The 26082-nt window shown below is 44.6% G+C and overlaps 1 protein-coding gene across 1 annotated transcript in view; it reads right to left on the bottom strand.

Moving 5' to 3' along the window:
• Positions 1-4013: 4013 nt before the first annotated feature.
• Positions 4014-26082, bottom strand: part of LOC311243768 (intraflagellar transport protein 81 homolog) — a gene marked incomplete at both ends in the record, with an annotated part of 53730 nt that continues 31661 nt past the window's right edge. Inside the window, 8 exons of the mRNA XM_084333110.1 lie at positions 4014-4205; positions 4405-4450; positions 4694-4779; positions 4862-4933; positions 6034-6120; positions 6976-7065; positions 18484-18612; positions 20645-20794. Coding sequence (XP_084189236.1) covers positions 4014-4205; positions 4405-4450; positions 4694-4779; positions 4862-4933; positions 6034-6120; positions 6976-7065; positions 18484-18612; positions 20645-20794 — 852 coding nt within the window. The remainder of the gene's footprint in view (positions 4206-4404; positions 4451-4693; positions 4780-4861; positions 4934-6033; positions 6121-6975; positions 7066-18483; positions 18613-20644; positions 20795-26082) is intronic.

The raw sequence follows: 26082 nt of genomic DNA on the forward strand, positions 1-26082 counted from the left end.
ATTAGACACATAGCCATAATTCTTTTTTGATCCACTTTTTCTCCCATTTTTCTATATTTTCTCCCATCCCAATTTCGTATCATCCAATTCAACCCTCCCCTGTCACGAACGCTGTTTCTTGCCTCCCACAAGCCGGCTGCAATGTGGACTAAGTCATACATAGCACAAGTCCCCTCCGGTACTTGAGGTAACAGCCAGGGCCGCCTCAGGGGGTGTGCGAGCAGTGCGGTCGCACAGGGCCTTGCGGGAAGGGGGGCCTCGCACAAAAAAAAATAAATATAAAAAAATATATTTTTTATTTATTATTTTTTAAATTTTTTTTAATTTTTTTTTTTAATTAAAATTTCTTTTTTGCGAGGCCCCCCTTCCCGCGAGGCCCTTTTTCATCACAGACCTAAAATCTAGTTTTGCTTATATGCTTATATATTTCACATTAGACACGTTCCTGGCTCTGAGGCTCTGAATTGGTTTCAATGAGGGGAGGGGTTACAGCCAGGTAAGGTAGCGTCTGTTGAGTTCATTGTGTGTGTCTGTGTGCGTGCCGGGGGGGGGGGGGGGGGGGGGGCGTGAACTGACTCATTGCCAGACGTGAGCGATTCGACTCACGCTCACGGCAATGAATCGGCTCTTATGAACGAGTCGCTCATGACCGACCCATCACTAGCGTCTGACTATTTCGCGCGTGCAGCATTGGAGCCTAGGTTATGCCAGCCAAGATGAAGAGGACATCGTTCGGCAGATGGACTGAAGATGAAAGTTGTTGCATGTTAGACAGTTCAGTCAGGCTAGCCATCCCGGCTAAAGACAGGGACAGCTAGTTAGCTTTAGCTACGTTATAATATTAAGTGTGGTTCAGTCGGGATATAGCCATGATGATGTCGGCTAGTAGCTAGCTTAGCTAAAGGCTAACTAGCGTTAGCTAACCTAGAGACAGCGCGTGCAGCATTGTTATGCCAAGATGAAGAGGATGGTCGTTCGGCAGATGAACTTCGTCAACTCCACACGGTTGTCTCCATCCTCTTGGACGTTTGGTGAGTTTTTAATGCACTCTATTCTATTCCCGCCGTGGATATCTCTCTCTCTCTCTCTCTCTGGAGCCAAACTGGCCGACTAGCTGTTGTAGTACTAGTAGCTAACGGTGTGTGGCCTGGTGTCAGCACCTGTATTGCTTTTCTCATGTTGTACAGTTTTTCAGTGGTAGCCGCATAGCTTGCTTCTGCGTTAGCTAATGGTTAGCGATAGCCGGGTTGAGCTAACTGTTAGCCAGTTAGCTGTTTAGCTACGACGTTAGCTGCCGGCTGCGCTCGGCTGGGAACGTTAGTTTGATGCTATCAGTTAGCCTAGAGTTAGCTGTTAGCTTGTGCTACGACCATTGACATTAGCCGTGAGAATAGCAGGGGGTTCTGGCACTCTGACTACGACATCATCTTTGACAGAAGATGTAGTCGGGCCTGCACCATGACAAGGCTCCGGCCATAGCTTCTTTTTGTCCCGCCAGCGAGAGGCCTTTTGTCAACGTGGAGACCTGTGTTGCGGCCTTTCGCCCTGCGTTCCTCGTGCAGGTAAGATGTCATGACATTACCCCACTCTTCCTTCCTTCCCCTCCCGAATGTTTTGTTAATAACGATGTTTTTTTCCAGGCAAAACATATGTTACTTCACAACATTTGGAGATACGACATGTGCTGTGTGTGAATTGTCTTGGTCGTTTGTGTAGCTTGGGTAGCGTTGGGCCGTTGGCCAAAGCTGTGTGTGGCCTGGTGTCAGTACCTGGCTAGCCTATTTAGCTGAATGCTGTTTAGCTGTTTTCTCTGGTATAGACCCTCTTCTCTTTGGATTTAAGTGTTGATCTTTGTCCTTTTGGATCTATGTATATTCATGTTGCCTTTGTGAAGTTATCTTTTCCTTCTGTTTTGTTCTTCCATTAAAAGTTGAATATCCTTTTAGGGGCTCGCGTTTAAATCTCGCACAGGGCCTCGCATTTCTCCCAGGCGGCCCCTAATACGGCCAATGTGTATTAGTACGGACGACCAGCTAAACTGAAAGCAAATGTGGAGCGCTGGGCTCGAATAGGCGAGCCCAGCGTCTCCAGATTTCGTGGCGAGCGCCTTGCCCACTACGCCACGTAGCCGCCCACACATAGCCATAATTTAAGATGTAGTTTATGCGTTCGCAAATATGAGAGCGCTATCATTGAAGAGGGTGGTGGCACGCAACAAGGTTTTGAGACAGGGAGGCGTGGCATCCAAAGTGTTTTTATTTTTATCTTTTTTTTATTCTTTTTTCCCCCTCCTTTTTTTTCTCCTATTTTTCTCCCATCTCACTGTTAGTCATTATGCCAATTCCCAACCCCCTTCCTGGTTGTTGCGCACCCCCCCTACTGTTGGTCCGGGAGGCCGGACACTGTCACATGCTTTCCTCCGACACATGTGCAGCCAGCCGGCAGCCAGCCTGGCAGCGCAGATTCTCACCGGGAGAGTGTAACGTGTGGAAGGTCACACTAACTTTCTCCAGATCCTACCCTCTCTGTGCAGGCGCCCCGACCGAACTGTAGGGGTCGCTGTCCACAACGCCCAGGACCCACCCACGGCTTCCCACCCACGGCTTCCCTCCCCCTAACTCAGCCAAACGAGTTAGTATAGCGATCAGCCCAAGCCAAGGCAATGCTGACTCTCCGGGAGTCAAGACCGCAGCCTCTTGCATTGGTGACGAGCACAATCTCTGACCTGACCGCCCCGGCATCCAGTGTTAATGAACTGAAAATACCTATCAACCCCTCTTTTGACATTAATTAAATATGTCAACACAACTGCCGATTATCAACCATTAAACACTCATAAGAAAACTAAACAACAGTTAGAGAGGTGAGAGAGAAAAGAGAGACACAGATTTGCAACCTCCAAAATAACTACACCTGACCCTGAACCCCCCTTACACAGGTACACCCCTTCCGTTCGGATGCATTCCTTCCCTTACTTAGGATACACCTCCCCCAAAAGGTTCACGTAGATCCTACGTCGAACCAACCAGCCTTGGCTGCCTTGCATTCGCCCGCGGACCCCCTTCCCCCAACAGAGGTGCATGCAGGTCTCCCTTCCCAGGCTAAGGTCTCCTTTATGAACGAGAGGTCCCCTTTATGAACGAGAGGTTCCAGAGTGCGGTTCCAAGGCAGGGTGTCTCTTCTGGTGGTCTGCCTCAGTGTTTTTGGGCTGTCTTCGCCGCCTCTCCCCAGCTGATATCCCGTTTCTTCAGCTATGCCGCAGTGTCTCTCCTGCTGCTGTCTTTTCCTTCTCGTCGTAGATGATCTCTACCAGGCTGTGGTGCTTGGCCTTGCTGGGTGGAGGAGATATGGGGCTTAGCTGGCCCCTGCGGCTTTAGCTGCCTCCTCCTCCAGCCTGTAGGTTGGTCTCCACGGAGGACGGCGAGGGACGTCTGGTGGTCTGGGTCTCAGGGGCTGCTGCTAGCATCTCTCCCGAGAGCCCCTTCCTGACCAGCAGAGACGGAGAACGAGGAACAGTCCTGGAGACCACAGCCCTCCATGGGGGCTGCAAGGCTCCAGAATGATGACACAACCATGCTTTTATACCATGTGGGTTCCAAATTTAGCGAGCCACTGGTTAATAAATAGATGATCAGACAGGCTTGGTCATAATTAGTCTAAGGATGAATCTGGTTTGCTCCTCTCACTGGCCTGTGGCCGGAGGACCGATAGAGCCATGCATGCACATTAGGTCACACAGGTCATCAGGTCAAAGTATTTCTGGGTGCCTGGCCTGGGTGCCTCCTGGCTGGCTTCGTCACCGGACCCCCTGGCCACATTCCAGAGACCTATGCACCCAGAGGAGCTGGATGTAAAATATTAGACCTTAATGAACTGAAAATACCTATCAATATGATATAATCAGTTGTGTCTTGTAATAGTTTGGATAACGGCATACAATAGTGAGATGACTGAAACGTCTCTGGTGAACTAAAGGTACCCCAGGAGATGACTCTGTCTAGCAGGGAGCATCCTCACAGCACCAGCCTATCTTCTCCCTCCTCCTGGATGACCTGGCCAATGGAGGCCTGGTTCTGGGCTCTTATGAAGCACTGCCGTTTGCACTTCATCAGCTTCTCCAGGTCGCGCCACATCTTCATCTGCTTCATCTGGTTCATGTTGGAGCCGTGGCTCTCTCTCACCGCCTTCTGCTTCTCACGCAGCTTCTGTGGTCCAGAGAGAAAGAGAGCAGACATGAAAACCTTACACAGCAAGGACTACATCACCATCTTGGATTTACTATTTAAAAGAAAGAAAATTATTAAAAAAAAATCAGATTGTCCTTTGTTTTTGATTACCAAGTCCTTTTACATGTTTTCTCCAACTTACAACCATGTTTCATAGGAACAGCCACACTCTGCTCACCTTGCCCAGTGACTCCTGCTCTGCAATGTTCTTCATGTAAACTTCCCTAAAAAAACAAAACACATTTCAGATGTTTGCCAGTGTAAATGAAATCAGAATGGATCAGGTTGAATCAAAGATTTGATAAATGTCCAAAGCGTTATCTGGATTTCATGAGGTGTAATACCAAACATGTAGATCGGTGTGAAGTGACAGTAGCACAAGCCTGATTGTGTTGTAACAGGAGCGTGTGAGGATGAACAAGGTGTCATCTCCACAGCAGCTGGCAGACTGGGCTCCGCGTGCTCACCTGATGGCCTTTCTCCTCTCTTGCGGATCGGAGGGCACGTAGACTTTCGTCTCATCCACCGCACGCTGCATTTGCGTCTCAACGATCTGTGGAGAATGGATACATGGGTTCAGGTTTACAGGTGAGCTGTTAGGGGGGTAGAGGTAGTTTGTTTCTCAAGCTGCTTACCTCCTTCATGCTATTGATGTAATGGTATCGATTTTCCTCCTGGGCCACCTCATCCCTCAGTGCTTTCACCTCCTGTAAAGGAAAAGGTAGTCTGGTAGTGAATACACACAAGGACTTAATGTCTTTTGGGCTCAAAGAGCCTATTCTATTTGATTGGTTCGGAAAAGAAGATACATTTCAGAAGGTGAGAATGTAGGGTAAATCAATATAAATTAATTTGAATGAATCAACACAGCATTTTTCCTGTATGGTTAAATTGATATATATGTTAAAGGGTAATTCCAGTATTTTTAAACCTGGACCCTATTCTTCCATCATTTGGGGTCTAAATGGCTGATAGGGACACATTTTCTTTTAAGATTTTTTTTTGAGCATTTATTGCTTTTCATGGTCAGACATGGCCGACAGACGAGGAGAGGATGAACGGGATAAGAGGCGGGGAAGACATGCGCCAAATGTCACCGGGAGCAGGAAGCGAACCCGGGACGGCCGCGTAGGTGTGCAGGACAAACATTTTTGGAATAGCATTTTTCTTTGGTATAGGATTTCTTCTCCGGTCAAACTGGTCACTACTCGATGGTCTGTAAGGTGCAGTGTACGGACAGGAGTGTTTTCATCCATTTGTAGCACAACTAGCCACAACTTCAGCGTGTCCCTATCCAACAAAGGCAGTGTATGAAAACTGGCATGACATTCTGTTGATACAATTAGGATATGTGCAAACGTATAGTTTTATATCTTTTAGATAACGCTACACTTTCTGTTCTCCAACACAACAAACTCTTCCTCTCTCCAACTCGCACTCACGTTTCCAGTCTTCCTGCAACAACAAACTCCTCTCGTGATTTCAGAGTGAGACTTCTCTTTGAGCGAGATTTATGTTTTTGGTAATAAAAAGAAATAGAAGACACTTAGCATAGCCTGAGCCTGTCAGTGGCAAAAACATGCACTTTTAGTGGCCGTACTTTGACATACACAAATGCCCCAAGGATTACATTGCAGCCCGTTTAGCAGCTGCCGGCTGAAGCAATCTCACTCAATACTGGACCAATTCCAAAATTGTTGTCCCTATTAGACCTACGTATTTAGATCCCAAATTATGGAAAAAATAGGGTCCCGGTTTATAAATACCGGATTGATCCTATAAATTGATTTGAAGACAAAAGTCATACCTGTTCCAATTTCGATCGGTCGCTCTCCAGACCTGCAGCACAGCTGTCATAGTGGGTCTTCTTTGCCTCATATTCCTGAGTTAGCTCCTGTTGCGATAGGAATGCCCATTGACATACAAAAGAACAGATGAATAAAAATACAAAAGAAATATACATAGTGTGTCCACCTATCCAATAATTTACATTCTGTACTTAATGCAGAAGTCTCCAACCAGTAGATTGCAAACTACCGGGAGCTCACTGCCTGCTTTTAACCCATTTCGACCTAAAACGCCTGCTAATAATGCATTATATAGCCTGCAATCCTGCAATTTCAATAGCATACCTTTATTAGGTATGCATACTCCATGTGTATGGTTAGGCCAACTTGATGCCTAAATGGCTCAGATTAGACCCCATACATTTACCATTTAGATAACACATAACATTAACTTACATTTTTCAAAAGAAACTCTCATAAACAAAAAGACGACCCCTGACTTAATGTAAACTGATTCACATAGACATCAGATCAAAATGCTAGAGCAGGAGCCCCACTGTTGCAAAGTCTATTTATATGTTCCTGACATAGGCGGTCATCATTAGTGCATATTAGCCAGTAAGATGGCTGAACAACTCTGGCAGCACATGTTGGAAAATATAAGCCCCCTGCTTTAACTAAGCAATGTGGGGGGCTTTCCCAAGCCCTACAATACATGTTATTTATGGACTGTGTGCAAATCACTGTTAATGGATTCTGCCATGATTACACACAAAGTCATCATCCGCTGACTCACAGAGACCCTGTACGGGTTTCCCCCTTATGTGTTGAAATTATCTTTTGTAATGGCTTTTGAAAGCTCCTTTTCATATGATGGTTTGACTTACTACTAGTAATAGCGTGTGAATTCATAGATTGTGATGATTCTTTAATGTGACATTGCAGTTTTACAGTAATCTCACCTGACACTCCTGTCTCAGAGGCCTCAGCTCCTTGATCATCGGGGCCAGTGCAGACTTCTTCTCTACTATCATAGAGTTCAATTTCTTAACCTGAAAAAGAACAAATAGAACATCAAACCTCACTGATTTATCCTGCCCTGTGTCTACCAAAAGGAATGTGGCTGAGCTGAACAAGAAGTATCCAGCCACTCTAGAGGAGAGTGGAAATCTACTTCCAGCCAGAAATGTTGGAATTCATTATTAAGAACAGCCTGCTTTTTGCCAAATGTGTAAACCGCCAGCCTAAAAGAACAACCGAATCACAGACCCTGACTACTGTTTAAGGAACTCTGAAACATCTTGGACCACAGCCTAATCGGCCGCAACTGGCTTCCATTTGGGCCTCAGTGCAACAGGGTGACAGAATGATAAAGTAGGTTCATATTTTGAGCTAATTAAAGATCTACAGAAACTGCATTTATGGTACTATGAGCTTCTGCAATTTGACGTATTTCCAAATGCAACAGACTTTTGGGGTGGGGTGGGAGGCCGATTTGATTGAAGTTTTATTGACATCATAAAGTACCCACACATTGGAGGGCGCAGTTCAAAATCGAAATGTATTGGACATTTTTAAGGGGTACACCCAGTGTGCAGAGAAACATGCAGTAGGTACGTTTTCCAGGAACAGAAAACAATAGATTTCTTTATATGAAAATAAAAAGGGAATTATTTGTGTGAATCTTTGGCCACATAGTGATAAATAGATGAGAACTAGATGAAGTAGATAAAATAGATGAGCGCAGACAAACGGGGTAAAAGGAGGAAAGCAAATTTTTTATTCAAGTAATTTCCTATGAATGATAAATGATAAATCAAATAGTGCAGGTTGTTGGCTCAACTTACCCACCAAGTTTGAGCTAAATCGGATAGGAAAAAGATATCATGGTTATGGACACACACCCACACACGTGATTAAAATACCCTCTTGCGCTTTGTGTGGGTGTAATTAAAGGGGAGATGAAGCATAGCGATATAAACATAGTCATAGCATCAAATTAGTATTTAGATAAACCACAGAAAAAACTATTTGTTATGTCCATTTATGTAGCATAAATCAACATGTGCGCCGTCATTTTGTTGCCGACGTCATGGAGATGGTTTCGCCCGGAGGCGGAGCCTCCCACCTCAGAGAATTGCACACTGTAGCAATATTATTAGGCTCAAATCAAATCTCGTTATTCATATAAACACATTTATGTAATATTTTACAGCATTGAGCAACCCCAACAGGGGGATGCTGCATATGTATGCTCTGTCATCTTTGAGATGGCGAGACCTGCAGTTGGCACCCGAGATGGCGAGACCTGCAGTTGGCTCCTGAGATGGCGAGACCTGCAGTTGGCACTGTGTGAGGCCACGACATTTGAGCAAATTAATAATACTGCATGTTCTGAAGGTCCAGATTAATAATTAGAATTAGTTCAACAGAAAGGTATAGATTAGGCTATCACCTAAAGTCTGTTGGTTGCTATACGAGTTCAGCCTCAACCGAACTCAGTCTAAAGGTCTATTCTGTCTCCGTTATCCCCTACCCGTCGCCGTCGGCAGATCGATGCCTCATATTATTAGGCTCCTCAAATATCGTTATTCATAAAAACACATTTATGTAATATTTCACAGCATTGAGCAACCCCAATAGGGGGATGCTGCATATGTATGCTCTGTCATCTTTGAGATTTCTCCGTTCAATATGTGTTGAGTGGCTCGGCTGTATACAAAAATAACGGTATAACTTTGTCTCCATTCCAATGAGAGCTGTAAGCAGCGGCGATACAAGGAGCATATACAGGCAAACAATAAAACAATAAAACACTATCAGGTCAACAGTAAATATATATCTTACAAATAAAACAATATATATATATAGAGAAAATACCTGTCAAACGGTAACGCAGGTGTCCTAAGGCGAGCTCGGGGAGGACAGACACCTGCCGTAGAGCAGAAGGGCAAGTAACAGGTGAACGTGATTTTAAAAACGCTGTATTAAATGAGCCTATTATGGGATCCACGCGAGCTTTCTACCGTGGGTACATCTGGGCGTTCCGCAACTTTTACTCAACCACTTCTAGTCCCGAAAATGCTTAGAAAAGGAAAGCCGACAGCGTGTAAAAAACTCGCCGAAACGGTAAAGTGATTCCGATTCGCGTGAAAATATTCACGGTCATAGATGAGAGCGTGGGCCACCTTTTTGCAATCGATTATGTGTCTCGATTTTGCTCCCACGCGCTTCAGCTGGCTGTCACGACGGAGTGCTGTCACAGCGCAGCATAAAAAACATTGCACTTTTACGCATGTTTAGCCTATATTTGTATAATTGTTAGGCTATTTGAATCCACCATTTAGGGCTGGTGTATTCAAATAGCCTAACAAATAAAATGTAATATGTCTCGGAACATTGGCCCGCAGATGCACCACTGCAAACCAAAGAAATGTGAACTCAAGAAGCCAAAACAAAGTTTATAGCCTCCTATAGCCATACCGCTTAGCCTATATTTTACGCAGTGTTTAGCCTATTAAATAGGCTAATTGTTTTTTTATTCGTTTTAACTTTCAGCCCGTTAATTCAGTATTTAACTTCTTGAATTCATATTTATTTAGGCTATGCTAATTAAAAACACAAATGTTATGGACATCTAATTTAATTATCTGCTTATTTATTAATCCTTCAATTCATTCAGAAATGTTGCAGCAAACAATCCATATGTGCATTTGTTTACATAATGATAACGTACATAAATAACATATTATTGTATTATTGAGGGAGGGAAAAAAGGAAACTAATACCTTAGTCAAGTTGAACTATCGCTGACTCAGACTGTGGGTGGGGGGGGGGGGGGGGGGGGGAGTCTCGCATACAATATATATTTTATCTGTAGGTAACGTTACATTTGGTTGACAATTTACTGACTGACTTTCACGACACTCCATATTTACGTAGCTATCTAACCAGCACTATAAACCGGGACCCAGCCCAAACTATCACTGTGACGTCACCATCCAGCTAAATCTAAAATGGCGGCGCCCATGGCAAAAACGGGGAAATTACATTTGAGTTTTCAGACAAATAAGCAGGATTTCACATTTGATTATAGGACCATGTCTTACCCAAGGTACACAACAAACAAACTAGGCTCATATTGTTTAACGCTTCATCTCCCCTTTAAGATACAGTGTGCTAGGCCTATGACCTTGGACCATTCAATCAATGTGCAAACAGCCCGTAAACCTCTCTTTCACAGCTAGAACAAAGATCAAATCAGTGATGTCATCATGTATCACTTTATGTAGCTCCTCTATTGACAATGAATAGTGGTCTGAATTTGGACTCATAATGTGCTCTGAGCTTTTAAACTCATTTGAGCTGTATTTTACAGAAGAGCAGTCCTGAAAACAAAAATGGTTCTCATATCCCTGGAGAATTTCGGGATAAATATACATTGTGTGTGAAAGTGTGCATATGCAACCATGGCATGATATACATGCATGCATACATACTAAAATAATAATAGTAAATACAAATCTAAAATAAACCCAGGATCACAGGCTCTATTGATTTTACTTGGGAGCTTTGTGTTGATGTGCCTAGCACCTGTTAAAGGTGCACTATGTAATTTTGTGAGAGTCAGAGAAGTGAATACTTTTTACGGGGATTGACTTCCGGTTTAGCATCAGCATGTAGTGGTCGCATTGGTCAGAGCTCCTCTCCCGTTATTTAAATTTTTGCTTCAAAAACCACTTTTTACAACACCAATGTGTTTAAACCTCGACGTATATATCAACTAAGATCTTCAACTAACTATATCGACAGAAAGAATCAAGATGTCAACAAGAAAAGAAACAGCGGAAAGAAAACGCAGAGCCAAACTAACTACAGAAGATCCGCCTGTGGATACGAGCTCCGTGAGAGATATAGCAAGAGAAATCGAGAAAAGAACAGCTGAGACTTCCACCATCCCCGCCACCTCAACCGATATTGATTCTCTTGTCCGTTCCATAGATTCTCTTGCTAAGCTAATAAAGACCTTAACCGATAAGGTTGATAAGGTTGACGCTAAGGTTGATAAGGTTGACGCTAATTGTTGACGCTATCAACATACGCTATCAACATATCGAACGCACATTACGATTTGGTCACCTTGGTCGATCACACACTGAGATTCGTTAGGGACGATGGGGCTTTACATGACAGCATCGTGGAACTAACGGAGAAGATAGAAGATGTCAACGAGAAGCTAGCTAGCGGATAAGATATATGACAACAACGAGAAGCTAACAGCTAAGATATTCGAAATCGAACATCATTCCCGTATTTAATATCCGTATAGTGGGTCTGGATGAATCAGTTAACTGCACACACGACTCGTTCGCGACAGTGTTAGCTCAAATTCTAGGACCAGATATCCTCTCTACACCACCTATAGTGGATCAGCGCTACAGAATTGGCATTCGAGACGACAACAACAATAAACCGAGGGTAATTATTGCTAGCCTACGTCAAGTTGGAATAAGAGATACGATTATCCGGGCGGCACGAAAGAAGAGGGGTATTCTGCAACACAACGGGAAACTAGTGTATTTCTACGAGGATTATTGCAGCGAGGTTGTAACCCTACGAGCCCGTTACAAATCAGTGATGTCTCATCTTTTTGAGAAAAAATTCAAACCCACACTACGCTACCCTGCGAAACTTTCCATCATGGATAAAAATGGAATGAGGGTCCAGCTCTCCTCACCTGAAGACGCCGAGGATTACATGAGGGACCCACTACGCGGAGGAGGCTATGTCTTATTCTTATTTATTTTTTATTTTTTTATTACTTCGTTATAACTTAGACACCAAAAACTGCGTTAAATAAACTTTGATAACATTGATGTAGAAATAGGTTAATAATGTGACGCTAGATACTGTATTTTTGTAAAGGTTCGCTGTTTGGGCCCGCTAGTTTTATGGGTTTTATGCAAGTCATGTGAGGAGCTATGTTGTTGACATTTTGGAATACTCTGGACTTTTTCAACGCTCAGAGTCATATTGGAATATTCTGGAATAATAACACTCTGTGGCATACAGAATGCCCTGGAACATAAACAACAATTTGTGACCATACACAAGAATCATATCCGGAAGAACAACAGCCTTTACAGCGGAATACTGCCCACCCCTGTTTGGGGGACGAACTGCATACAAGTATTTAAAACCTTCCTTTTCATCTAGGTGTTTAAAGGGGAACTCCACTTTTTTTGGAAATTAGCTTATTTAACATCTTCCCTGGAGTTAGACAAGAAGATGCATACCTTTTTTGTCTCTGTGCGTGCATTTTAGCTTTGGGAATAGACGCTCCGTTAGCATAGCTTAGCTTCATCACTGGAAGTGAGGCAGGACAGTAGCCTTACAGTGCCTTACAGTGTATTGCAAGGTCTGACATTGACCAAACTTGATATGCATGACCTTGGTGGGCTCTAGGTCAACTCCTGAAAAGGGGGTCAATGTCAGACTTTGCAATCAAAAGTTAGGGGGCTAATAACCCTTGCCATAATTTCAGTGCGCCCCCTAACTTTTGATTGCAAGGTCTGACATTGACCCCCTTTTCAGGAGTTGACCTAGAGCCCACCAAGGTCATGCATACCAAGTTTGGTCAATGTCAGACTTTGCAATACACTGTAAGGCACTGTAAGGCTACTGTCCTGCCTCACTTCCAGTGATGAAGCTAAGCTATGCTAACGTAGCGTCTATTCCCAAAGCTAAAATGCACGCACAGAGACAAAAAAGGTATGCATCTTCTTGTCTAACTCCAGGGAAGATGTTAAATAAGCTAATTTCCAAAAAAAGTGGAGTTCCCCTTTAAGCTTGGCAAAGTTATTTTAAGATTTAAGCAAATGTTCTCTACTCTTTGAGGTTTCTCTAATTTAGTTCTATACATCTTTTATTCTTCGGTGTGTTTTAACTTATACATGTTCGTATAAGGTTTAAGTGAATATACTATGATATTTGAGGCATATTTTTATTTAATTATTTTAACGGGAGTGGCTAAGCCACGGTTGACATTCTATTAAGGTACAATTAAGAGTTTTAGATCCTATGGCAATTTGCATAGGAAAGTTAAGGATAAATGGCTCATTCTGGGCTGACTGGTCGTGTAAGGGAGGGAGGGAAAGGGGAATAGGGGATTATATGTATGGGTTTATATGTGTGTTTTCAAGCTCGGCTCTCAACAGGACCTCAATAATTGGATATATATCTATTGTGAATTGGTACTCCAGACGAATTATACACAAGAATACAGCAACATGTTTAGATTATGGCTAGTTTGAATATAATGATTTGGAATACTGGGGGACTAAACAAACAACATAAACGCAAAAGCGTGCTTACACTGATGAAAAGCAAACAGGTTGATGTGGCTCTTTTAAGCGAAACGCACTTTTTAGTGGCTGACAATGTAAAACTGGCGGACAAAATATATCATAACATTAGCTACTCATCTTTTGGAACGAGATCCCGTGGGGTTGTTATAATCGCAAAACGGAAGTTGAATATTGAATTGTTGGACGTATGGTCTGATGCGGATGGTCGAGTAACCATTGCTAAAATAGAATACAGTAACAGGAAAATCACGTTGGTAGCAGCTTATGCCCCAAATCTTTACGACGCTAACTTCTACGCTACACTCACTAGAGCAATGTTGGACCTTCCTGAGTATTCATTTATAATTGGCGCGGATTTTAATGCTATTTGGGATCCCTTGATGGATAAATCTAATCCCACCATTTCCAATGATCAGAAACATGCATCTAATGCACTAAAGGATTGGGCCAAGAATACAGGTGTAAATGACCTATGGCGATTACTCAACCCAACGGCCCGAGAGTACTCTTTTCGTTCTGCAAGACACAGGACATTTTCCAGAATAGATTATGTTTTTGCATCCCCTAGACTATTTGATAGCTATGACGTGGAAATGGTGCCCAATCAGATCACAGCTATTTACTCCCGAAAGGATCATTTGGTAGACTGTCATCCCGAGCCCCAAGATGGCGATTTAACTCGACACTGCTGAAAAACAATGAATACATTATACAATTCAAAGTTGAACTTATTAAATTCCTGCGGAGTAATGCGGGTTCGGTACAGGACCCCAGAATGTTATGGATGTCGGTAAAGGGTTTTTATCAAGGATTACACTACGGTCTTTGCCTCCAACCTTTGCAAGAATCGTTGTTCCAAATTGGTAGAGCTGGAAACGCTTTACTCGTCGTTATTCTCCTCTTTACAACGCAACTACTCTGTTCGATTGGAGTCTCAAATGAATGTGTTAAAAAAAGATCCATTTTAAGACAACAATCTGAATTTCAAATACGCAGCACAAGACAACATTATTACTTTCATGGTTCTAAACCAAGTCACCTACTAGCTATGAAGATACGATCCAACGCACAATTTGCAGATATCCCTACTATTAAGGACCAACAAGGACTTGTTAGACCCCAAAAAAATTAACGAGACTTTCAGAGAGTTTTACTCCAACTTGTACAAATCAGAAATGGTTTTCGATCAAAATAAACTAGATACATTTCTTAATCAAATTAACCTACCTAAATTCTCAGAGGAAGACGCTAAACAGTTAGATACACCTATTACACTAGAGGAACTTAGGGAGGCTATATCTGAAATGCAAAGTGGTAAGGCTCCTGGATGGGATGGTATCCCTCCAGAACTGTACCTCTCATGTTGGGATGTAATTGGACCCCTATTACTTGATATGATTTTATACTCTATCGAAGAGGGGAATTTCCATAGGAACGACAATATTGCACTCATATCTGTCCTCCTTAAAAAAGACAAAGACCCCACCTATTGTGGTAGTTATAGACCCTTAAGCCTCCTCGGAACCGATATCAAGCTGTATGCTAAGGTATTAGCCATCAGACGCGTCTATACTTTCCGTAGCCGCATTTCTGCAGGACGCTCTCTGATTGGCCGACGTCAGTTTCTACACTGGTTAGGCTTAGGCACTCTTTCGAAGTAGGTTAAGGTTAGAGTTTGTCTTAGAGCGTGACGGCAAGTTCTTTCGACGGTTAAGCTTAGGCACTCTTTCGAAGTTGGTTAAGGTTAGAGTTTGTCTTAGAGCATGGCGATAGAACGCCAGGTAGTTTGCAGGCGGTTCGACGCGGAAATGGTCAAAGACCCAGCTCGTCACGCGATTGGGCAAACATGTCAGTGGCCAATCAGAGAGTGTCAGTCAGTGGCCAATCAGAGAGCGTCCTGCAGAAATGCGGCTACGGAAAGTATAGACGCCCATCAGACTTCAAAAGCATATGACATCTTTAGTTCATCCTGATCAGACTGGCTTCATAAAAGGCCGCCTGATCACGGATAATATTAGACGGTTACTACATGTGTTAGACGCCAGCAAGGATGCCGTGCCTCCTACAGCTGTATTATCCTTGGATGCGATGAAGGCCTTTGATAGGTTGGAATGGTCTTATTTATGGGCAGTCCTCGGAAGGATGGGGTTAGGAAACGGATTCATTAATATGATAAAAGTGCTATACAAAGACCCATCGGCCATGATTATAACAGGTAAATTCACCTCCATACTCTCCTCTTAGTCCCGGACTATTTGCTCTATCCTTAGAGCCTTTAGCACAGTATATAAGACAATCCCAATCCATAGAGCCAATCTCAATTAAGGGCACACAGCATCATATTAGTTTATATGCGGACAACGTAATATTGTTCATGCAAAACCCTACCACCTCACTGCCTCATCTTCTCAAGCTGATTGATGATTTTGGCAATCTATCGGGATTTAGGATAAACTGGCCAAAATCGGCCTTCCTTCCACTTAATGTCTCTGCGAAGGCTACATTCCTTCCAGAAAATATACCAATGGTAGAACACTTTAGATGTCTTGGAGTTGAAATATTCCCTACTATATGCCAAACGGTGAAGTATAATTATACAAGACTCCAAGATAGGATCACAAATGACTTTGACAGGTGGTCAAAACTTTAAAACTCAGTACAGGCCTGAGTATCAATAGTTAAGATGGATGTTTTACCTAGAATCAACTTCTTTAGCTCAATGTTACCGTTACCCCCCCCCCCCTGCTGGTTACTGGAAAAAATTACACTCCACCGCATATACATTTATTTGGAACAAACCTCCATGAATAAAAAGATCCACGCACAGAGAAACAAAGCAGACAGAGGTTTAGCATTTCCAGACTTCCACCACTATTTTAAAGCGTTCTCTTTAAGACCACTGATCACCTGGTTTGATTCTCAAGCATCTGTATCCTGGAGAACATTAGAAGAAAACATAGTGGCACCACATAGACTGCAGGATATAGTATACACCAAAATATCAATTAAGCAATGTGACTTGAAATTTGGCCCTTATTACACATGTGATTCGGATATGGCGTGACACACAGAAAAAATTTACTAACCAACATAAATGGCATAGCCATTCTCCCCTATTCAATAACAATGCACTCCTTATTGCACAACGACCTATCAGATATCCCAAATGGGAAAAGCAGGGCATACATACATTGGGAGATATCTTCAACGAACGGGGTTTCTGTAGCTATCAAGATATTCATAACAAATTTAACCTCACCAGCTCCACTTATTATTTTCTATATACAGTTATTAGCAACTTTGAAGGCTCATGGAGTCCCATTAAAGATACCACTTGAGCACCACAGATATCACAAATTATTTTATGAAAGGGAGACAGAGAGGCTTCATATCTGACTTTTATCATCACTTACCGTACTTTTCGGACTATAAGCCGCGGCTTTTTTCCCCATTTTTTGACCCTGCGGCTTATATAACGGTGCGGCTTATATAACGGTGCGGCTTATATGTGACTCGACGTGACCAAACTTTAGACCAATCTAAATATTGCTTTTTTGACTGCATTGAAATGTTATTTATCTGTTCCCTTATTTGCTAAACTTAATACAACTTGTAAATGAGTTAATGCTTGTTATTTGTCCGACAGTATTGTGTCCCAAAGCTAATTACATATGGTAATTAAACATTAAAACACCTGCGGCTTATAGTCCAGTGCGGCTTATATATGTACACATCATTCAATTTAGCTGCTGCGGCTTATAGTCAGGTGCGGCTTATAGTGCGAAAAGTACGGTACTTACGTCTTCGTATGCAATCCTTCCCCTAGACTCAGTTTGGAGGAAGGATATACCAGACTTGGAAGTAGATTTAGATTGGCATGAAGTCTGGGCAAACGTTAGACTAGCGTCACACAACCCAGATCATCAACAGATTAATATTAATTTTATTCATAGGATTTACCTGACTCCTATAAGATTGAACCGAATGGGGCTTAAACAAGACTCTCTATGCTCCTTGTGTCTAAGGGGTGATATCGGTACATTTATGCATATGTATTGGGAATGCCCCCGTTAAGATATTCTGGGAAGAAGTAACCACGCAATTATCAGAATTTTTATTTCTGAACATACCTGTACTGCCTTCTGTATTGTTGTTGAATGATGTTTCTCAGTTAGCAGCCTCTATACAGCTAAAGAGACTAATTTTGTCCGGTCTTACGGCTGCTAAAAAGCTGATAGCATCACGCTGGATTCAACCGGATAAAATGTGCCGGAAGGTATGGGTTCTTACCTATCTCGATGTGATTTATCTAGAGATATCTACCGCAAGAATTTTAGGTGTCAATGAAGCCAGCATTGCAATCTGGTTAGAGGTGGTGGAGGGAATAAAGGTTAGCATATGAATTGTAATCCTTGGTTAGAAACTAAATAATGGATGGATTATCCAAGGGGGGTCCTGAGGGGGGGGGAAGAAGAGCGAGCAAAAGCACATGTATGTATTGTATTGTATTGTAAGTATTATGTATATATCTTGTAACCTACATTTATATTGATCCAAATAATGGACTGTATATCCTGTGATTTATTGTGGATATTTACTGTTAATGTTTGTGTCTAGTTTTATGTCATGTAAAAAAAATATCAAAAATAAACCCAGGATCACAGGCTCTATTGATTTTACTTGGGAGCTTTGTGTTGATGTGCCTAGCACCTGTTAAAGGTGCACTATGTAATTTTGTGAGAGTCAGAGAAGTGAATACTTTTTATGGTATATTTTTACAACTGGATACATCTCAGAGGAAAATTGGATCCCTGGAACACCGTTTGAAGCTTAAGCTACCTGAGAAATTACTATTTCACTGCTGTCATTTACAAGGCAGGGCAATTTTGTTAACAAACATATTCTAGGCTTACGTTTAGGTCACAGTGCCTAAAAATTATATTTTGTTTTCATTTATGAGAACACAAGATAGAATAATTCTACGAATTACAGTACATGTCTTTTGCAGGCTCTGCAAACAAATCCCCCTCCTCTGAAACGGCATAGTGCACCTTTAAGTAGTATAAGATTTATTTGTGTGTGTGTGTATTTTGAGTTAGTCACCATTTCAGACATGTCGTCCAGTGTGCGGCCCTTCATCTCGTCCAGCTCACTCTTGATGGCCGACACCCTCTCCAGCTCCTCCTGGGTGTCACTGTACCCAGAGATCCCCTTCTGTGCCTCCATGGATTGCTTCAAACACAGAGAGAGAGAGAAGAGAGAGAGAGAGAGAGAGAGAGAGAAGAGAGAGAGAGAGAGAGAGAAAGAGAGAAGAGAGAGAAAGAGAGAGGGAGAGGGAGAGAGAGAGAGAGAGAGATCCATGCCCCAAACAATCACACTATGCAGATACGATTCTTGAAACATTTGACTTGCAAGTGGAAAATAATCCTTTTCTAACCTTCATAACTCAAAAGTACTAGAGGTGCACCGAATCCGGAATCTCACAATTAGATTATTGGTGTAACCATTAGATTCTCGATTCAATACATGCATAGATTTTATTCTAGATTGCAGATTTTAGTTACTTTCCCCATTTGACTGAGGTTAGTAAAAAAAAATTAAAAAATTAACAATTTTAACAATCGTTAAAATGTAAAAACAAGATAGAATCCTAATTCTTATATTAATCGTATTTTTCCACCACCACCTCAACAAAACACTGACCATCAAAAATGTTTATGGTTTTCGTAGCTTGTGAATCTGTACAGTCAAACACTCCCAAGTTGCAAAAACCACTACAAACTAAAACATCTCCAAAGTGAAACCCTTAGCATTATATGTACACAGTTAAAAGAGCACTTTTAATTTTCAACCTTAATCCTATGGTTCTGTTGTGAGGAGGACATGTGATAATCGGACATGTAACTGACCAACGTGTTCCGTGTCTACGAGAGCTCAGCCGCATCGGCACCTAGAGAAATTCCTCCCGGTGACGTCAGAGAGGAGAGCAGACCTCTAGAGAACTGCAGACACTATTTCCTCAACCATTTCTTCAACCTTCCCCCAGTTGGTTCTACTACAGTTGAAAATAGTTGAGGAAATAGTGTCTGCAGTTCGCTAGAGGTCCGCTCTCCTCTCAGTGATGCCACCCAGAGGAATTTCTCGGGGGTACCAATGCAGTAGAGCTCTTGAGACACAGAACGTTGGACGTGTCAGATGATCACATGTCCTCCTCACAACAGAACAATAGGATTAAGGTTAAAAGTTGGTGAAGTGCTCCTTTAAGTGTGGAGCCCAGCTGACCCTTGGCTCCGTCACCGCTGCAGTGTTGAGAAGTCACTGAAGGGTTATGTTCACAGGGACAGGCTCAGCTTGACACCTGGGACTAGAGGCCACTTTGTTCCCTGTGTAGCCAGGCTGGATGAGATAGCATATTCGTGTGTGGTCTATTGTACATCAAGGGTGTGAAAGCTGTGGTGTGTATGAAAATAAGCAAACCGTAATGTCACCCAAGGCTGCCCTAAGAACCTAATCCCATCCTAAAAGGTTCACGCGACACTGTCCCACATGTGAACAGCTATCTGGAGCAGGCCTGCACTGTAGATGACCTCTGTAGTTACATTCCCCACTGAATCCTTCCCTTCACCTGCAACTGTACTCCTCCTGCCAACTGTAACTTGATTCCTTCTGTCCGGTCCAAAAAAGCACTATAATGACCAACGTACAATGCACAGCCCAGCCACTGATAAACTGGAATGTGTGTACTACCCAGGACAGGAATGGGCTTGTGCCGAGCGGCGAGACACTGTGACCAGGGATAAAACATTCATGGGTGTGTAGGATAGTGGAGAGGGGAGCAGATGCAGCCATCATAAATAGCAACAACGTATCCTTTCCTGTGCCAGGAGGGCGTCAGCAAGTCGGGACAGTACAGAAAAATCTCACGTGCATTCATCTATTCACTTTATTCGTCCCGCCAACCTTCGCCGTCATATTTTTATTTCTGGTCGCTGAACTTCGTGGCAAAGATTATTTGCCACGAACCAAATAAATAATGCATCTATAGCTAAATCTACTCTGCTAGCTCATTGTCCTGGTAACTAAGCTAATTGTAAAGAAAACGGAATGGTGGCTTGCTGCTTTTCATAACAAATTTACAAGATCTCAAAAGGCTAATATATCCTTTTTGATAGCGGCCTTGAAACATGAATATGGAGAGTAGGGGAGAGTATGATGGATATACTGTGGGGTAGAGAATAGAGAGGGTATGGTTATTTGTTATTACCAGTTGTTGTTGGATGGCTTCATGTCTCTGTTTAAGGATCTCCTCCGTCCGCTGCAGGACGCCAAACTCCGCTTTCAGCTCGGCTATCTCCTGGCGCTTCTTCTTGTGCACAGTTCCCTTGCTGCGCAATTTCCCCACCAAGCGCTTGAACTAAGAGACAATATTAGAAAATAGGGTTAGAAAATATTTTGTGGCAAGTATTGTCTGAAGTAAATGACAGTTTTAAGAAAGAAGAAATGGGCTTGCCACATACAGGAGGCCCTACAGTCAGGTCCATAAATATTTGCACATTGTTACAAAGGATCAGATTAAACCGAATATATATATTTATTGATTGATATATATTGCATAGTATTTGTATATCGTTTGATATCCCTTGTATATTCCTTGTACATATACACGGAATATCCCTTTAGCCTATTACAGACCATAATATTTCATTCTCCTATTGGACAGCGGTCCACAGGCGCCGGGGCCATGCCTCCAGAGTCAGGTTCAAAGCCACCGTCAAGACATGTCTGTACATGCCCGGCCTTGCCCAGGGATACGAGACAGAAATGAGGTTGGCACTAGATTGTTCGCCGTGCATATAAATATGGCGCAGGTGAATACAGAAGTAGAGTTACCCAATAAGTTGAAGCCTCACCCACGATACAACGTGCGGTGAAGTATGGCCTGTTTGGCCCCAAATAGAGCATTGAGACCGCGTGCGAATTAATAGCTGAATTGTCAGAGTTTGGCGCTATACCGTCGAGTGCGACATATTTCTATTAAGTCAGTAATAGTCTATTTGTGTATAGTGTATCGTGCGGCTAAAGTTCTACAGTGACCAGCATCACCAACGCTTCCTCGTACCAGCTAGAGTGCTTATCCAGGCTGGGCTGCTTTCATGGCGCTTTCACCCGAGGAGACCTAGACGAGAACCGTGTGGACATGTACACTGGATTAATCTGCCCGACGACTACATAGCCCTTTGCGGCTGGATTATATTTGTTTTGGTCCTGTGATTTATGGAGCGGAGAATCGCCGACGCCTACACGTGTGGGATTTACCCTGAGGAGCCACGTCGAGTCTGCGCCTCAGAGAGCCTGAGGCCGGCTAGCTTTCTTCACTGTGGAGCTACAGTCTACGGAGAACAGCTGTATTCGTCTGTGGATCAAGAGACTATTGCACCGTCTCCTGTACTTGGAGTCTCTTTAGTCATCGTTGACCAGACTCTCTACTACCGACAGATCCTCTACCCCTGCTGGCTTACAACCGGGGGGACCCTTCCAGTATCTCCCGCTATATATTACTAGTGTACCATAGATATAATTCCCTAAGATTCAGGTTGTATAATTACCTCCTGCGTAACCAGAGAATGGACATTCATTATTGATTTGCCTACGCACATTCCTTTGCCTTATAAGCGCATCCAAAGTAAGATAGAGAAGTATATTATGTACCTTTTGCTGCAATAAATACTTAATTACCATTTGTGTGGAACCGATTCATTGTGGGAAGTGTTCATCATATTTATATATCATGTACTGTATGGCCAGTAATTAAAGTACATAAAGCGGTAGTGGTTTAATGATACCATACTTATCAATACAGTCAGGGAATTGTACCCCTCAGTTACAATTGGTCCTTCGAGCCGGAGGGTAACTAGTGTAATATTAATATAGTGGTATTAATATTGACATGGCCTATGATGAACACTCCACAAAACGGTTCTCCTAAAGTAGATCGCCCGCAGCGTAGACGGCAGACACCTCAGTACTTAGAGGATTACGTTGCCAATATACTACCTAGCTTTCTACAGACGGTAAACGCGGAAAAAGTAGATAGTAAAATTATGTCCGACCCTATCGACCAGGCTACCCCGCCAATAGAGGCCCTAGTGGGTTCTAACGTAACTGACCAAGCTCACGGTAGGGACCAGGAGGGACCCGACATGACTTTACCCCCCGCCAAGATCGAAGAAGTAGTCCCCGGAGAGCTCCAGGATAAAGACAGCTCTCCAGGGATGGAACTCTACCCGCTACAAGAAGAGGAGAGCACCCCGGAGATGGATCTCCAGGACTCGCCACAGGAGAACAGATCCCCAACGAGTACTGCCAGGAGCGGATCACCTCAACCAGCGTCTTCCCCCAGCGAGGCGGACAAGATGCTGGCACAGGCATTCCTCGCCAGCCTAGCAGCCTCAACAGAGCGCGATCGACTCCAAGCACAGACGCTTAGTGAGCGCGAACATTCTTCCATGGAAAGAGAACGCCTTCAAGCGCAGCAACGGAGCGACGAAGATCGTATACGTCTAGAGATTAGACGCCTTCAGACGGAAGAGAATATGGTAAGGGACCGGGCCGAAGCCCAGCGTGCCGCCGCCGAAGCCCAGCGCGCCGCTGCCGGTGCCCAAAGAGAAGCAGAGCGCGACCTCGCTCTCACCAAGCGCGAAGCCGAGCGCGACCGATTACAAGCGCAGATAATGGAGCAGCTGATCACCAGGGCAACACCCCCTCCCTCCGCACGGGGTTCCAGGGCCTCGTCAAGACAAGGGTCAAGGGCACCCTCCCCTACCCGATCAAGCGACCCTGAGCCCGACCACCAGAGAGAGCCTATACCCCCCTCCGAACCCCTTCCCCGACCGGTCCAAGTGAGACCCAGCTACAAGGAAGAAACGGTCTACACCGCGGAGAGGCTAAATAGACGACTACAGGATCTAGAGGACCTGCCAGAGGAAGAAGAAGAGGGAGAGGAGGAGAGTCAAGCCTGACAGCAGCACAGTACTCCACAGGATCAGGAGGTCCAGTACAGCCCAGGCTCTACCCCCGCGGCTCTGCGCTACAGACCCCCGACTCAATTCACGGGTGAGCTTGACGCACGACCAGCCCCGAGGAACAGCACCTGGATACGCGGGCCATGGTACCCAGCAGGTACCAGCCCACCAAGAGGCGTAAGAGGAGACTCGCCTAGGAGGCTTCTCTTCCAACGCTCACCGATGTGCCAGCCATCCATGGCATCATACATTGGCACACCGACGTTTCCGGACTTCACCCACGAGAACAGAGCACAGTACACGGAGCTACGAATGTGCTTAGAGACAATGATGTCCGATGTAGCTGATGAACCGTACAAGTATGCTATCCTACTGAAGCACCTCAAGGTGCCCCGAGCGCACAATATAGCGCTGGCCTATGCCACCTCTACTACCCCATACACAGCGGCTCTAGCAGCACTCGACCAAAGATATGGACGCATATGGGACTACGTAATACAAGAGATAAGGCATATTGACCGCCTACCCCCAGCCACAGACAATCGCTCACTAGATGACCTGTCTATCAAGGTACAATCCCTGGTAGGGATGCTGGGGGCGCAAAGAGAAAAGGGTATGCACGAACTGTACGCGAACTCTAATGTCGAGAGGATTTTAGAGAAGCTTCCGCCCGCCCGACAAGAGCGCTTCAGGCGGCAAAGAGACCACCGTGATCCTAACGGTCCCGAGCCATCCCTCCTAGACCTAGCCGACTTCCTGGCGAGAGAAGTCAACAGCCTACGGTTGGATACGTTCATGCGGAGCACCCCAAGCTCCAGAGAGGGACCTAGGAGAGCAAACGATGGCCGAAGATTGGTGACCGTCATGCACCAATCAGAATCAGTACCGAGCAGCAAGAACCACAGTACCCCCTCGATGAAAGAGAAGTGGAAGATGGTGTGCCCGTACTGCGAAAAGGAACACTGGTTGTCACAATGTGACACATTCAAGAAGATGACCGCCGACGAGGTGAGTCAATGGATAAAGTCCAACCGACGCTGTTACCGATGTGCGCGCAGTCACATGGCAGCCGATTGCCGCTTAAAGAAGAGGTGTAGTCGGTGTGACGGAGCCCACCTAGATGTCCTACACGACAGTAACAGAAGAAAGCCTGCACCCTCAAGCAGCACAAAGGCAAGTGTTATGTACATTGACCCCGCCAGCAGCGGGGGCGCCCGGGTGCTCTTAAAGGTGGTCCGCGTAACACTGAGTTACCAAGATAAGGTCATGGACACTTACGCCGTCCTTGACGACGGGTCAGAGAAGACCCTTCTCCTCGCGTCCGCTGCGGCCCAGCTGGGGCTGCGGGGGAGCGAAAACCAGATGACGATTCGGACAATAAGAAGAGATCTAAAGACGATAAAGGGCGAGAATGTCTCCTTCACTATCGCAGCAAGCGGGCAGCCAGAGAGACGGTATAGGATTACTAACGCTTTCACCAGCCAAGAAATAGGCCTGTCGCAGTACACCTACCCCATCGCCAAGCTGATGGATAAATATGTGCACCTGCGTCAACTACCTATACCGCTCATAGACGGTGCCACCCCGACCCTGCTGATAGGCTCCGACCATGCAGACCTCATCGTCCCGATAGACTGGGTCCACACAGGGCCCAGAGGCTGTCCTGCAGCAGTCGAGACCCGCCTAGGATGGACATTACAAGGCCCCCTCGCTAAGTCTCTTAACCGAACAGCAGCCACTAACTGCCTCCACTCCAGAGTGACAGAAGAAGACACCACCCTCCTACAGCATGTCGAGAGGCTATGGACACTAGAGACAATGCCCTTTAAGAACGAAAAGAAAGACATTCGTTCCAAGGAAGACATTTACGCTATAGCCCTCCTCGAGCAGGGGACAAAGAGAGTCAAAGTCAACGGAGTGATGAGATACGCAACTCCACTCCTGAGGCGAGAGGGTATGCCTACCTTCCACGCCCCAAAAGAAGCGACGGAGCGGTATCTATTGAACACAGAGCGGCGCCTAGCCAGAGACCCCGCTCAAGAGACGGTGTACCGCGCTGAGATTAACAAGCTAATCACAGCGGGACACATAAAGAAAATTGACATTAAAGAGGCCGATCAGACGACCGAATCATGGTACGTGCCGCACCACAAAGTCCACCACAACGGCAAGGATCGTATTGTGTTCAACTGCAGCTACCAGATCGGATCACAAAATCTGAATAAAGAGCTCTTGCCCGGCCCAACAATCGGCCCCTCTCTACTAGGCGTGTTACTACGTTTCCGCCAAGACAAGGTGGCCATCAGCGGCGACATCAAAGGGATGTTCCTGCAGGTGAGACTAGTGGAGGAGGACAAGCCCCTGCTGCGGTTCCTATGGAGAGAGAGGATCGGGGATGAGCAACCAGCCATCTATCAATGGGAAGTCCTCCCTTTCGGAACCACATGCAGCCCATGCTGTGCTACGTTTGCACTGCAAAAACACGTCGCAGAGGACCCAGCAGCTGATGAAGAGGTCCGACAAAGTGTAGGAAATAGTTTCTACGTGGACAACTGTCTGCAAAGCGTCTCGACGCCAGAAGAAGCCGAGGCCCTTCTACTCAAGCTCCGCGCCTCCCTGATCAAAGGCGGCTTTGATCTCAGGCAGTGGGCCAGCAGCGACCCGCAAGTATTGCGCAGCC

The sequence above is a fragment of the Notolepis coatsorum genome (assembly GCF_963971535.1).
Source record: "Notolepis coatsorum genome assembly, chromosome: 1".
Lineage (NCBI taxonomy): Eukaryota > Metazoa > Chordata > Actinopteri > Aulopiformes > Paralepididae > Notolepis > Notolepis coatsorum.